The sequence below is a fragment of the Alligator sinensis genome, unplaced genomic scaffold (assembly GCF_000455745.1).
Source record: "Alligator sinensis unplaced genomic scaffold, ASM45574v1 scaffold1003_1, whole genome shotgun sequence".
In the NCBI taxonomy this organism is placed as follows: Eukaryota; Metazoa; Chordata; order Crocodylia; family Alligatoridae; genus Alligator; species Alligator sinensis.
In genome coordinates this window covers 755,226-771,013 of record NW_005842557.1, presented here as the reverse complement: position 1 = coordinate 771,013, position 15,788 = coordinate 755,226, and the positions used below count along the sequence as shown (strand labels likewise).

The 15,788-nt window shown below is 38.0% G+C and overlaps 1 protein-coding gene across 40 annotated transcripts in view; it reads right to left on the bottom strand.

Annotated features, from left to right (window-relative positions):
• The window catches only part of LRRFIP1 (LRR binding FLII interacting protein 1), a 105,231-nt gene that overhangs the window by 51,108 nt on the left and 38,335 nt on the right, over positions 1 to 15,788 (bottom strand). For 14 of the 40 annotated variants that reach the window (XR_003095982.1, XM_025213944.1, XM_025213941.1 and 11 more), the window contains 4 exons: positions 12,034 to 12,090; positions 4,745 to 4,825; positions 3,441 to 3,485; positions 2,175 to 2,240 (listed from right to left, as the gene is read on the bottom strand). The exons of 15 other annotated variants lie outside the window; for them this stretch is intronic. Coding sequence is in view for 24 of the 25 variants with exons in the window: in XM_025213944.1 (XP_025069729.1) it covers positions 2,175 to 2,240; positions 3,441 to 3,485; positions 4,745 to 4,825; positions 12,034 to 12,090 (249 nt within the window). In the remaining variant the exon portion in view is untranslated. The remainder of the gene's footprint in view (positions 1 to 2,174; positions 2,241 to 3,440; positions 3,486 to 4,744; positions 4,826 to 12,033; positions 12,091 to 15,788) is intronic. 11 more of the 40 variants (XM_025213942.1, XM_025213943.1, XM_025213908.1 and 8 more) reach the window with 5 other exon arrangements.

Genomic DNA, 15,788 nt, shown 5'->3' with positions numbered 1-15,788 from the left:
TAGCTATTGTCCAAATTGTACATTTTCCAGATGTCAGAAGTACTATAGACTTCAGAGCAATTAACATAACTGTGATCAATGCAATAGCTATGTGGACGTATCCCTAGAGGACCTCATATTTCTACTCTCTATTACAAAATACCATGTTACGCTGAAAATGAACCATTATAAACCAACCTACAAAATCTGTGGCAAAGCAGAGCCAGGGAAAAGACCAAATAGCCTATTTGTACAACATTTTTTGTTCAAATCACTATCCTTTGTCATTAAAAAAAAAACCAAACAACCCACTCGTGTCTGCAACCTACAGTTTAGCCCAAATTAGAACTGCTCCATCTGGACTACTGAGGCACTCATTTTAAACAATCTATATACATAAAAGACCATTCTAATATAATAAAAGGCTTAGTCTGTCTGTGCATCTGTCTGTCACGCTTCTGGCCAACTGTGCACATGCTGCCAAGAGGGCAGGTAGTGATTGGCTGTGCGGCTGGGCTGAGTGGGCCCAAGTTTGCACCTGGAAGTTTGACAGCAGGTAACATGCCCCTGCTCCCAGAGCAGGGATTCCCCCCGCCTCCCTCCTCCCCCTAACAGCAGAGCTACCCCCTGCCTCCCTGCCCGAGCGTGAAGGGGAGATCACTGTGGTGGTGCCCACCCCTGCCTAGACGCCCCTCAGAATTGCCAGCAGGGAGGGGGAGGCGGTGAGCAGAGAGGCAGGTGGAAGCGGGCCAGGCAGACTCATAGTGGTCTGGGGTAGTGGAGTGGGGTCGGACCCAGCGCAGTGTGGGGGAGAGAGTGGGGTTGGACCTGACGCGCCCGGGGGGGCGGGGGAGGAGGCAGTGGGGTCAGACCCAATGACACAGGGGGAGGAAAGGAGCAGGGTCGGACCCAATTTGCTAGCATCAAACATAAATCCGCACTATCCAGATGGCAAATTTATTGGCTTACTGACTAAACTGATCATCATAGTTTGCAACAGTGTGAAAATACCCCCTCAAAAAAAGGAAAGATGTGTGAAACAAAGAAATTTGAAGAAAAGGATACTGATAAAGATACCAAGTATTAACAAGTCATTTTGACTGCAACAATGTCAAATAAGACAAAGAAAAATATTACTTGAGTTATTATTCAAAATATACACATCATATTTATACAGGCTAATAAAACAATATTTCTAATAGGCAAAGGAGTGTTAAATGCTCTCTTTTTTAATTAGTGAGAAATAATGCAAAAAAGAAATGACACTGCCACAAAGGCTGCATTGAAAAAGAAAGGCTTGTACATTTAAGAACAGAGGCGATAAGTAAGTTTCTGTCATGCTTCCCACCAATATACCCAATTCTAACATGAAGAGACAACCTCAGAAGAGATAGAGGGTGCTTTTATGTCTAGTTATTCAATCTTTTGCTTACTTTTTGCAACTGTCAAATGTGCTAACTGCAATGGTGATATAAAAAAAAATCTGTTTAGTAAGTGCCCCAATAATTTTCATAAGCTACTGAATGATTGTTAATTAGGTGTCAATAAATGGTTATTTCTAACAGGATCAGATTTTAAAAACTGGAAGTTCCTTCCTCCCATAAATAACTCCACTAAGCCCTCTACTTAGCCTAGCATGCATTTGGGTGATCTCCCTCTCACCTTTTAGTATATCATGTTTCAAGAAAATATGAACCCACAAAACATGATTAAGGCAGTAACAAATCTACATAATTCTGCACTACATGTTTTAGACAGTAACATGTTAGCACTGGAATGGTGAATTAAATTAATCCAATTCATTTCAAAAGAGAGTGGAGCCTAAGAAAAAGGTGATGTTTTTCTAATTTGCATTTTTACTTTCTTTATCAGTAAGCAAATGAAAAGGCAGAGTTAAAATTTTTCATCCCAGAAATGAAAACCCCTTATTATCAAGCTATATGGATATATTAGGGGAAACCTATACAAGGGACAATTCCAGGAAGTTAGAAAAGTATTTTGACTCCAGTGACTCTCCAGAGTAAGATCTGTAGGGGCGATACTCCCAGTCTTGTCTACACAATTCACCAGCATCAACTGACAAGCCCATGATCTTATACACTCCACTGATACAGAGAAAACTATATTCTATAGAAACATCAGTGACACTAAAACAAAGATGACAAGCCAACAGAAAAATGCAGAAAACATCTTACAGCACGAGAACTAGAAGCACTATACCGACGACTCCCACTGTAAATGCTCTCATCATACAGAGAAGCCTACAATTAAAACACAGAATCAGAATAGAACTGGTAGACTTTGATTTTGGTTTTAATCTGAAGCATTACAAGGTGGTACGGTGTAGCACAAAGGAAGGAAGAAGAGGAACAAACAAATGCAGAAGTAGTGACCTTTCCCAAATTTCATGAGTAGCATGCAAGTGAAGAATGAACCCAAACCTCAGGCTCCAGTGGGCTGTGAAACTCTACAGGACACATGCAGAATTTAAATAAGGTCCAAAATCATCATAAGAACATTCCTATAGTCATGCAATAATACTTCTGCAGTTCTTCAAACCATTAACTCTTAACAGTTAAAACTGCCCATTATGAAAGTGACAACATCAATCTATATCTATATATAGAAAAGCTATATCATATATTTTAAGTGCTGGATAAAGTAAGGAAAAGGAAAAAGAGAGATTCCAAGTAAGTTTTACTTAATATATATTACAGTTACAGCATTAATATAAATGAGCTGATGGAAAAGCATTTTCTAAACCACTACCATCTGGCTGCATTTTAGTAGACTGTTTTGCACAGTTACGTGACTAAGAAAATGCAGGGTAGAGTCTCCTGTTTCTCGTGTAATAATTTGATAATAAGTCAACCACAAACCAAACACATGAACAGTGGAAATTCTCTTCACAAGAAATATTACAGTTTATCTAACTTTTAAGGAAGGCAATTATTTTTTTTTAAACACTTTTTATCCTGCTGGGATCCTATGACCCCAGCTGACTTCCTGCCCTTTGGGCAGGGGGCTGGACTCGATGATCTTCCGAGGTCCCTTCCAGCCCTAATGTCTATGAAATTTATTTATTTATTTATTTATTTTTACAGGTCCAGTCAGAATTGATGTTGTCTCTTTCTGGTCTATATTTCAGTAATCTAAATCATACATTGACATAAAGACAAATGCCTTCAGTCAGAAGCCTGCAGTAACTTTACAGCTCTATCAGCAATGGTTTCAGAATCCCAATAGAAGTAAAATGGAGAACCAGCAAAACAGAGTTGACAAACACCATGGACATGTGCATTCCATTCAAATGGATCAAACACTAGTGACAATATAGCGTAACAGGAGTAAACTGGAACAACAATATATTCTTGATAAATTACAAGGGTCAAAGACAACTTCGGTATGGGTAAGAGCAAGTAGCTTCTGTATTTATGGTGAAGTGACAAAGGACAACAAACCCTGTAACTTCTGGCTGGCAGGACATCACTGTACAGCAAGGAGGGCTAGGGAAAACAAGTACAATAATTTTTTATAACAAAGAATGGAACACAAAAAACAAGTGCTTGTCTCAGAAGCATTCTTCCTAGTCAGACATGGTCACACTATTAAACTTCTGGAGCTATGAAGCAGGGAAACTCAATGTTCTCACGCTGTGTACAACATGGTACAGAAAGTATTACTAAAAAAATATCTGTGCTTAAATATCTGAAAGTCCAACTCCCAGCAATGAAGAGTATGAAGCAGACACATGCGTATTTCCAGCAGGAAGGGAGGTACCATGGTATGCAGAAGAAAAACAGAATAATTTAGTGTTAGGTCATTAATCCTCTTAGTCTCTCCTGGCTGCTGGCCATAAATGTATTATAGTTCGAGTCAAAGCCAGTACTGCCAAGAGTGATGTTGGCACAATATCCAAAGAGAGACAGGAAAATTTGTTAGGATATAGATATTTATATACTTAGAATGTTCCATGTGAGTTTTGAATCATTTGTGCCCTATTTTATAACTGAACAGAGAAAGAGAGAAAAATCAAATTATCAATAATCAGAAATGACAATTCTGAATACTCAAGTCAAGAAACTGTAAAATAAAATAGGAACTGTTGAGTGTATTCAAAAAACATTACTGTTAGTAAAATACATTCACAGGATGCAACAGTTAAGTTCAGAGAGCACAAAAAAGAAAACCTAATGTGGCTCTATTAGATACTGCATGAACTCTAACAGCAGTTGGTCCCAGACGGCCACACTACTCTAGTCTGCATGCAAAGTGGACAATTCAACCTCCAAGATCATTTAAAAAGCCTTGGTGATTTTTTTAAACAACAATGCATGACTTCATTTTTCTTGTAAATTAAAGTTTAAAACAATGGTTTCTTTCCGATTTGCCACCAGAAAAATCAACTGTCAAACTGAGCAGAAAAGTTGTTTCAGCAAAGGTGAAGAAGTCCAGGTATACTCCAAATCTCTTCCAAGATCAATTCAGGACAAATGTCAAAAGTAAAGAACAACGAAAAAGGAAAAATGCTGCATAACATCTTCATCTTAGCCATCTCAACAAAGTTTTCCATGAACTTTTCTTTTATTATTTATTAACTTGAAAACTTTTTCAGGCTGGAGATATTATAAACTCCTGGCTACCAAACAAATGGGTGCTACTTTGGCTCAAAGCCTTATTCATTAGTAATATAGGAGGTTGTATTGTCCAGGTTAAATCAGAGCAATAAAAGAGTCAAGCCCAGAGGAAATAGACAGTGACAGACCCGGCTTCCATTCTGGCAAGAAGGTTGGGATTTGGAAGTAAAGCCACTGCTGGGAAGACCAAGATCAGAGTAGTAAGAAGCCTGTAGCAACATGAAAAAACAACCTGAGAACTCTTCTTCATGTAAAGAAATTGCCAAATCCCCAATTCATTCATTTCAATAACAAAAAATAAATTGGGGTTTGAAAACAGCAATATTGGGATTTCAAAACAGAAATATTATTTGAACTATAAATTGAGGACATAATCAGATGTTACAAGAAGTGGGCTTAGAGAGAAAACATACACCTGGGTTAAGGAAAACATCCTGGAAGTCACAATAGAATGCAAGAATTGTTCACCCTGAAGGTCTCCAAAGACCAAAACAAAATTGTTCCTATTCCAGGGAAGGAGACTTTCTAATAAAAACTGTTAATATAGAACAGGGGAAGAAAAACAGAAAAAATAAAACAATAAAAGCCCAAGGTAAGTAAAATATTCAACAGCACCTAAGTGGCTTCAGTACCTAAACCCTATTTTTTAGAAGATACCAGTTCTTGAGGTGCTTAAGTCATTTAGGCACTTGAAATCTGATCCTTTCCCTAAACGTCTCCAATTCACCCTCATGATGCAGCCTAATACTTAAAGCTCTGAAGCCTAGTCAAAATCTGGTCATTATATTTTTCAAAGACTCAGCTGTGGAATTATCACTTTATGCAAAACAGCTGGTTATATACAGTTCATCTTTATTTCAAGTTTTAGGCTATTAGCTACAACAGCCAAGTGGCTTCCTAGGTAACACAGACTTATACAACTTGTTTCACAGTAATAATTATACAATATGCAGTCCCACCATTCTTGACAGTGTGCCAGTCCCTTCTTCTTCTAGATATAAAACAAAGCGAGACCTGTCAGGCTGGGAAAGCAATCACTTTAACCTATTTGTACATCCTTTGGGGGCGACCAGATGATAGGGTCCAGTTGGAGGTAAGCCTTCCCTAAACAGATGAAAAGTTCTCCCTGGGATTTTGCTTCTAGAGTAAACTTCAGTCTCCAGTTTGACTCTCATAACAGTGTTAGAATGCTCCATATGATACCTGCACACATCTGGAATACTCGTTACTGGGGGTGTGCGAACCGGGCCATATTTGATTTGCATTCGGATTCAGCCTGATTCGGGGGAAAGTGATTCAATTAGTTGATTTGGATCACTGTCCTGATTTGATTCAGCTGAAAATGAATCTGAAGATTTGATGCTGATTCAGAGAATCAGTGTTTCAGCCATAGACACAGCCCTAGATGTTTTTTCTACATACCTTGAGGTACCAGGCACAGCTCGTGAATGCTGAGATGGTGGGGCGGATGCAGCGTCCCACAGGAGCGCAGGGGTCCGCTGCCAAGTATGCAGTGGATGCCCCTGCCCCGCACCTTCTGGCTCAGCAATCAGCCAGGGGGGACCCTGGGTGCCCCCCCAGACCCAGGAGGTACCAGTCGCTGCGCCGGGGGGCGGGTCCCCCACGCGCTCGGCTGCAGACTTGGAAGTGGACTGGAAGTGCTTCTGGTCCACTTCCAGGTCTGGTGCCAAGAGCGGTGGGGACCCCCCTGCACTCCCAGGAGACACTTCATCCACCCCACCATCTCAGCGTTCATGAGCTCCCTGGTACCTTGAGGTATGTAGAAAAAACATTTAAAGCTGTATCTATGTCTGAATCATCGAATCTCCCCGAATTGATCCGGAGGGTTCCAACCTGATTCAGAGAGATTAAAGGGTCTCCTGATTCAACTTGGATTTGGAGTTTTGGCCACTGAATTGGGCCGAATCTCCGCCGAATCGAATCAGCATCTGAAGCTTCGCACAGCCCTACTCGCTACCTTCCAGTACAAAAGAGCAGTAAGTGGCAGTTCAACATAGTTAAAAAAGGAACAAACTGACTAGTTCTTCCCTTAGCCTGGAGTTCCAATAACTTAATGCAAAAAACAGATGCAAATTTGGAGACAGGGGACTGCATTTCAAAGCTAATCTATTGGCCTTGCATCCCTCATTCTATTCTAGTCCTTTCCCTTCCTTTTTCTTGTCCTTCATTTAGCAGAATTCACAGATTTGTTGGAATCGGACAGGACTGCACTATGCACGCTTCTGCTCTGGTCCATCCTGTTCCAGTGAGGCCAAGTGAAACAAAACATTCTAGAATAGCAGTAGAACAAAAACACTGAAAGGGCTGCTTGCTCTACAGGAGTGTTGGCATTCATCTTGATGGCTCAAGACAGAAAAGCTCTTACACTTGTTTTTAGTTTCAATTACTTCTTTATCAAGGTGTTCAACAAAATGTTTCCTCCCTCCACATTTAGTTGAAGCTATTAAATGCTCAGCCTGGACATTTGCTCTGGGAGTACAGCCAAAGGTGTTGCTTTGTGTCCATGTTGTCTACCAGATCTTTCCGCAGCGTAGTAAATCGGTGTCACAATGTGCTAGGTGTAAAGGTAGCACCTAGGAATATTTGAACAGCAACTTTTTGAGAGTTTAAGCTTTACTGAGGAGACTTCTGGCAGGAAAGAAGAGCATGTCAGGATGGCTCACACAGCGTAAGTGAAGCAAGAAAGATGCTTCTTCCCTACCTTCTTCAAAAAGCAATTAAATTCTTGTCTCCGAGATTCACTGGGAGATGGCCTCCTCAAATGGAATAACTGACTTCGCTCAAGGAGAGCACTGGTGCACCTAGCTCAGGATAGCTGATAAAGTGCAACTAGAAGCTAGGTACAGCATAGAACTTCTCAGACTCCCTTAACAGATTTATACTTTTTTTATTTTTTATTTAAGGCTGCCCCTATTCTGATTGTATCAAATTGTCAAACTGTGAATGGTGCAAGACAAAGAATTCCTCTGAAACTATAGGAAAATGAAATTGCCACTAAACAGGTTTGCCTACAAATACTGGATAAGCTCTGGCTTGCTAACAAGAAAGGTAATAACTTCGAGCATTACTGATCGAAGTTTGCCCTCAGGATCTTTTCCTGTGATTCTTTTCCCATGAGCTCAAATTTGGGAATCAGATCGCCCAGTTTTTCAGGGAAAATGGAGGAAAATGGAGAAATGAAGAACAGAAAAGGAATTACATTCCTCTGATACACTCTGATCTTCTGTACTGAATGGTGGAGACCCCAGAGGGAGAGGCTATGTAACTCAGCCTAGCAAAATTCTGTAACAGAGCAGGTTTAAAATATGGTCTGTTCCTGCAGTCACAAAAGAAGCCTGGTGAAGCAAAAGAGTGAAAACCAGTCCTACTGAACTCCCTAAAATTTATTTGTACGTTTCTGTGCTATACAATGGTGCCAGGAAACCTGACAGGACCAAGTACTTTCTCTGACAGGTGACCACAGGGCATGAAGCCAAACATTTTTCCTGATTCCCCTTTCTTAACAGAAACAGGTGACAACCCACTGTCAGGTATGGCAAGATTGATTATGAAGAAAAATCTATGCAAGGTACCACTCAAATTAAAACCTCTTGTTTGTGAGTTCAAGGTCACACTAGCAGTCTCCTCTCCAGTACCTCGCTGACATGAATTCAGGTCAGCAGCTGACCTGCCCAACTTGTAAGATCAGGAACATTTAATGCAATTTCTAGGCAAACAGAGAAAAAGCATGAACTGCTGACAACTTTAAAGTGTTTATAATATTTACGTGACTGATGGGAGGTGTAGGACACACTGGGAGAGACTTAAAACGTAAGCAAGCAAGACACTCACTCTTTCAGAGAGGTTCTTAATATATCTACAAGTAGCTTGTATGGTGGCATGCGGGAGTGGAAGGGGACAACTATAACCCTGATGGAGAGCACAAAGGTATTTCGAATAGTGGGTCTTTTAAAAATAATTTTGGATAGTGTAGGCAAACTACGCTTACCAGGTTGCAAACCTTCAGATAGCAGAAATGCAGCTTACAATACTGAATAAGATTCAATGTTCAGTTTCCCAAAAGCTTTAGGAAATACATTTATAAGTATAGAATGTATTTGATGTAGCATGCACTAACATCCACACAACTTCCAATGGTTAATTCATATAACTAAAAACGGTTACATTTTACATGCATAAATGCATACATTTACAAATTAAAACCTGTTTATGTTTTAGGTGTGTAGGATATAAATCTATATTCTTTTGAGGAGGAAATATGTATATTTTATGAAGGCGGCAATGGATCCGAACAAATGCAGTCACTATGGAAACTTTGCATATCTTCCTTTCTTGTTTCCACAAAAATAATGATTGTTTGTGAAATGGCTGCCAGGAGTAATCCAAGAGCAGAAGGGTGATAAAAATCAGTTCACACCAAGGATTACAAGGCCCCTTATAAACCAGGGCAGGGTTGCTGGCCCTTTTGACTATTTACTTGATGTGAATTATGTAAACAGGCAAACCAGTACAGCTCACCTCACAGTAGAAAGTGAACTTGTATAGTTAAATTTATAAAGTCCTTTAAGAACGTAGATACCAACTGCTCTCTAAACAAGAAAATACAGGAACGGACAAAAGGACTGCCTGCTCCTAAAGAACCTCATTTTTCCCATTTTCCTCTCTCCCGTACCACATTACAATTACCCACTTAACATGTCTCTTCATTCATTTATACAAGTAATTTGACTTGAGGCATGATGTTTTATTTTCATTAGTAATAAATAATTTACTCAACTTTTTTACAAACAATAACTAATATCTGCACTGGACTGAGATATTACCTTACTGACTTCTTGTACAAATGAGGGAACAGAGGCAGATGATTAAGTAACTTGCCCATTTGTAAGACTGTTCAGATTTCTGACAGTAGTGAACAACACTGTATCGGGGGGAAAAAAAAAATCACTCCTAGAAGTGGGAGTTGAGTACATCAGTGGAAAAAATTCACAGTTCAATAAGAGAACAGTTTAAGTCCTTCTGCATACAATTTAATTAATATTTCTCATTAGGTGACTAAAAAGGAAGATTTCCATTGGAGATAATATGAGGGCTCATTCAAGATTAACTGCATTAGGGAGTTACTCTTTTCCTGTTACAAGATCTTGGAATTCAATCATAGGACATCACTGCAATAATCATTATCTATTTTTTAGTGGCTCACTGGACTGTGATAAGATTTCAGGTTACAAATTCAACTACCACACCACATGCACACCACGTTACATTTTGCGATCCTGCACTCTATTATTATAGTTTGGAATAAGGGTGTAATACTGGTCAGACTCATTACTGTAAAACAAAGTTTTTGTTCTGTTCTTTACCCTCACTGATTTCTTGACAGCAACCTTCACTCCCAAACAAAAATACCCTACTTAGGCTGTCACAATCTGGATGCCAGCAAGACAGGCACTGAGTAGGTGGAGTTCATTATGCTCCTATAAAGATAGTAAGACAGCAACTGTTTTACTGTCCCCTCTCAAACCCCACTCCCATTTTAGATGGTGATTAATCTGAATTATGGTTGGTAATGAAGGTATTAAGGAATGAATTGAGTGGCTGTTGTCATATGCTCTATTATAAATCTTCATGCTGCAAACTCTGAAGATTCCATGGGGATCATTTAAATATTAAACTGGAAACCAACCAACTTCTCTTCCCCGAATGACTTCCTTGTAGACTTTTTGCTCTCCCCGCTGTAGCCATAGCTCTGGAGTACATCATTAAAGAACAAGAACATAATTTATCAGAACTGCTGGCACAATTCAAAAGAATAAAAGTTCCTTGAAAAGCAGGTCACTATACTGTTCTCTCTTTGTCAAACAGTTCAGCGAGACTGGCAATATAAGAACAGAACATTTGTTTTCTTAGTCGTTTAAGTACAATTTGATCTTTGGCTGAAGTCCCCATTACAATTTCAGTTTGCTTATTGTAAGTTTAAGGCAGGTATAATTTAGAAGTCCAACTATATATTTAATTATATCCACTTATTTATTGAGACTTGCTGAATTTCTCATGGTACATGACCAGGCATCTTGAGTTTTGACTACCATGACTCTTTATAAACTGTTCAACAGGTTTTTTTAAATAAAACTTAAGTTTACTTCACTTATTTCATTCACTATGTTCTGTATGCATGACAAATATATAGAACAGTTAAGGCTACAAGAAAAAACAGTTTACAAATGACATAAAAAATAAGCCCCTATATTATGCTACCCATATAAGCCCATAAGCAGTCCCCAACTAAATTCAACAGGATTGTTCAAAAGCTTTGAGTTAAGCACGCGTTTAAAATGCTTTGCCAAACAGTACTGAGAACCTTCATACATGCTTCTAGTACAGGCTTCTAGTCTGCACATTAATGAGTCCTGTTTTTTTAAAGATAGGCAAATCCCAGAGATCAGAAAGGCAGCTAGCTCCAGGAACTTTGCCTGTGTGGAGTAAACACAGGACAAGGGAAAAACCTTAAAGGAAATAATTTGCAGAACACTACATTACACAAAAAGCTAGACAAGTCTCAGATTGGCCTACAGAACTTGTACTAAAAAGCAAGGTATTGAATCATAATGATTATGCATACACCACGAAGCTGAGTTAATGATGAAGCTAACCTTTTGTGATTTGAGTGTGCAACCTTACTGGTTGAATTACAGATTTTCGACATGGTACACGAGACTATATAAATATAACAACTGCTTTATATGTTGTTTATTTGTCTGCTGAAGTTTCCAGAAAAAACACATTTTTTGCTTTTATGAGAAATAATTTTTATAGCCACATATATCATAATTGATATTATCTGGATTGACCTGAATAGAGGAGAACAATTTTAAAAAGCTCAGAATTTAACAAAAGGATTAGCCTTTCCATTTCAGATTAGGAATTTAAAATGTTTACATAGGGAAACAATGACTTAAAGAGATGAACCAGTTCAGGTCCAAATTCAAATGACAAATTGCACCCTTTTAAATAATGCATTCAGGCGATCCATAGCCTCCAATTCACACTAGATACCTACTATCAAAATGATATTTTTCCCTGCAATATGACTTTTGGCCAATTTAAGTTCAAAGCACAGGCTATATAATAAAGTAATAATTGGGTGCCAAAGTCATCTTGCCTGTGTCATTTTTTATGGATTCCTTGCAGTAGCCCTATTACGAACTACAAGAACTGTATTAAGGAAGCCAGGAAACACCTGCTTTACAAGGCAGGCACTCAAATGTGACCATCTGCTTCAGGACAGACTCTAGTAGGAGACAGCTGATTTTTGTCCTAATTAAGAAGCATGTATATTAATTCCATGAACTCAAAAATATAGATTTTTTCTTTAAAAAGCAAATTCTCTACTAACCCTGCTAGACTTTCTATTCTGGGATGATCCGTACATGTCTTCATCATAACCATTGGTCTGTCATGAGAAAAAAGGAAAGAAAAACTAAAACAAAAACTAGAGGTTTAACTGAAAGTCGACATTTATGAAGAACCAAAGCATAGAGGGTGCTTTTCATAAGAACAATACACCAGGGACAGCAGCTGCACATAATGAAGATCCATCAAGGATGAAAATGATTTTAAAAACAACTCATAGTAAGACCTCAAGAACACTTGAGTTGTGTCTCCCAGCAGAACCTGTAAACCAGCCAAAGATGTCAAGGATGTTGTCCCTGCTTTCAACACAATTTTTTTTGGTAACATGGTATAGTAGCAGAGTATTGCAAGCTCCTCAACCTCTGAGGAAGAAAAGTCTAATGATAAGAAAAAACCCCACCAAAACCTAGCACAAACATTTCCTTTTTTTCCTGGCAGCTAAATTTTAAATGAAATGCCATACTATAATGAAACACTTTTCTCAACATTGTTAGCCAGGATTAAAACCACTAAATTTCGCTTTTTAAAAATAATACTGCACAAGATCTCTTACACTGGACTTCCCCCATTCTTTATTTACATCATCTTCAAATGTAGACAACAAACATTTTCCCTATACAGGAAAAGGGGGTTAGGAGGGAGGGAGAGAAGAGGCAAAAACTTACACTGGTCTCTTACATTTCTTGATTTCATTTACTTTCCTCTGTTCTTAAGGATTACCTCTCTATAATCTTCCCGACTGATGTGGGCATTATTCTCTTCACAAAAAATTAATACATTTTAAGAATCAGTTATTCATGAGCAGTGCAAGGTGTTTCAGCCCCTGCTATGATATGGAAATCAGAAGCCAAATAATGGTCCAATACATAGGAATGGCTCTGTTTTTAGTACAAAGATGCTCCAAACTTATACCAAAAGTTCTGCAACTCGTGGTCCCCTGTCCTGATGGCCACCAACATCTTAAATCAGCTTGACAGTTAATTTTATAGCAGCCATTTTACATTATGAAGTCTTTTGTAAAAGCCAGTTAATTAAACTTGTAAATTTATTTTAATTAAAAACTAAAACTTACATTTTAGTTATTTCTGAAGTGAAAACCAGCTAAACCAGTTTAAATTTGTTATTAAATAAAATTCAATTGCATAATGAAAAATGATTTATGTGAAAACAGCCTAAAGTCAATTAAAAACAAAACAACAGAATTTGCAATATAACCCCTGATCAATGTTTTGCTGTGCTCACACCAGAACGCATCATTGCGACAAACTGCAGAAGTATAGGGCTCAAAGAGACATCAAGAGATCTGCTAGTCCATCTACTGCTCTGGAGGCATTGTAAGTATATTAAGACCATCCTTAAGAGACTTATATCTAATCTGTTCTTAACCTTCCATGGAACTTTCCTAACCAATGTAAATTGCTGTTCCAATGCTTAGCTATCCAACTATTAAGAATTGCTCTTTTAATATTAAAACTAAGCTTCAGCAAAGAAAATTCAATCCGCTTTCTTCCTACTCTTCTGCTAGATTAAAACCATTAATCACACTTCTCCTAGAAGAAACCTTTACATGTTGGAAGATTTACTTCTCTTTCTTAGCTTTCTCTTTTCTAGGATTAGCATAGTTCCTTCAACTATTCTCCATGTTTCTTGAAGCACAATGCCCAAAAATTGGGCACGTTATTTCACCTGAGGTCTCAATAGAGCTGAGCAGAACATCCTAATTACCTCCCATATCTCTCTCACACAATTTATTTTCTTATAATTAAAATTTGCCTATTTTGCAGCAGTATTTCATTAAGTCATGTCATGATCCAAAGTAGAAGTCTTGTTGGCTAGAAATGTGCCAGTACTGCTGGCTAGCTACTTATTCTTCATTTTGGATTTGTGCATTTGATTTCCTCTTCTAAAATGTAATACTTTACATTTAATGTTGTTGATTAGCTTATTTCATGTAATTTATCCAATTTATCAAGAGTATTTGAATTCTAATTCTGTCCTCAAAGGTATTTGCAACTCCCTTTCCCACTTGGTATCTTCTGCAGAATATCTAAAAAATACCCTCAGGTCTGTCAGCCAGGTCATTAACTAAAATAGTGACTACAACCACAGTCAGGAAAGTTCCTTGAAGGACCCCACTTAAAACTATCTCCCAGTCTGCCAGCAAAATCTAAATACTGAGTGCATTTTTCCCCAATCATTTGTAAGCTTACTTTATGACAATTTAATCTAGACCAGTGGTTCTCAAACTTTTATTTTCGTGGACCACTTTAAAATTGCTGAGGGTCTCAGCGGACCACTTAATAAACTTTTTTTTGTTCTACAAATCAAAGCACAAAACTCATATTTTAATATTAGTAGTCTTACCTTACAAGTACAGATGTTCTTGATTGTTCCGCAACCTTTCTAAGGACCACCTGAATTGAGCTCGCGGACCAGTGATCTGTGGACCAGTTTGAGAACCTCTGATCTAGACCATATTTCCTTAGTTTGCTCATGAGAATATCATGTGGGATAATGACATATCCCTTAAGTTAAGGTATATCACAAATTTACTGCTTCTTCCTTAGCTACTAGGCTCATTCTCCTGGTCAAAGAAAGAAATAAGATTGGTTTGACATGATTTGCTCTTGACAAATCCCTATTGGCTGTTTACTTCATTATCTTTTAGATGCTTAAAAAGTGATTCTTTAATCTTTTTTAATACAGTGCAGGTATCAAAATTACACTGACTGGTCTACAATTAATTAGCCCTTTCTTTTCCACCATTTAAGGAGAGGTATTATATTGGCTCTGCTTCAGCTCTTTCACAACTCAATCATTCCTTCATGAGTTTTTAAAGGTAAAAGCTACTAAATACAGATATTTCTTGACTAATTATTTAAGCCAAACACATTCTAGGGGAAATGTCATCTGACCTTTCAAACTTGACTAACTTATTTAAAAATGCTGTCACCTGTTCTTTCCGAAGTCTGGCTTTCACTGCTAGTTAATTTAGTTATCTGGTCACAATTAACTTCTTTGAAAGACTGAAGCAAAAAAAGTATTGGGTAATTCTACTTTTCTGTGATTTGCTCTCTTATACAGTATGCAATGGACCTGCATTTTCCCCTGTCTTCTTATTACTAATGAATTTATAAAACTTTTCCTTGCTGCTTTTTATTTTCCTTGACAATTTTTAACTCATTATGCACTTTAGCCCTTTTCATTTTCTCTCCACGTCTGTCATGTTTGTGATATTCTTTCATGCCCATCCTTAATCATGTGTCTGCTTCAAAAAAAAGGTGCCATTTAAATTTTTTTTTACTGTCAGAGCTGGTCCCCAAAAATGCTTCCAATGTTTCCTTCATTTTGGGATAGTTTAGCATTGTGTCTTTACTAAAGGCTTTTTCAGTAACTACCATATATCCTGTACTTCATTTCTTAAACTCCCTAGAGAACCCAATGAACAATTATGAGTCTTTTTAAGTCTGTTTCTCCCTTACTTCCCCCACTTATATTTTTGGCAATTAATTTTTTTATTCTACTGTCCTCCTACTTTCCTTCCCTTGGAATCAGGTACTCTCAGATTATGATCGTTACCCAAATTATCTACCACCTTTAGACTATTAAACAGCTCCTTCCTATTAAAGCAAAATCAAATGCGAAATGGCCACTCCCCTGGTAGCTTACTCCAAGGGAGTTTCTAATTGCAGCAGACATTTCAAATCATGTCAGACAATCTTTACTTTGAATATCCAC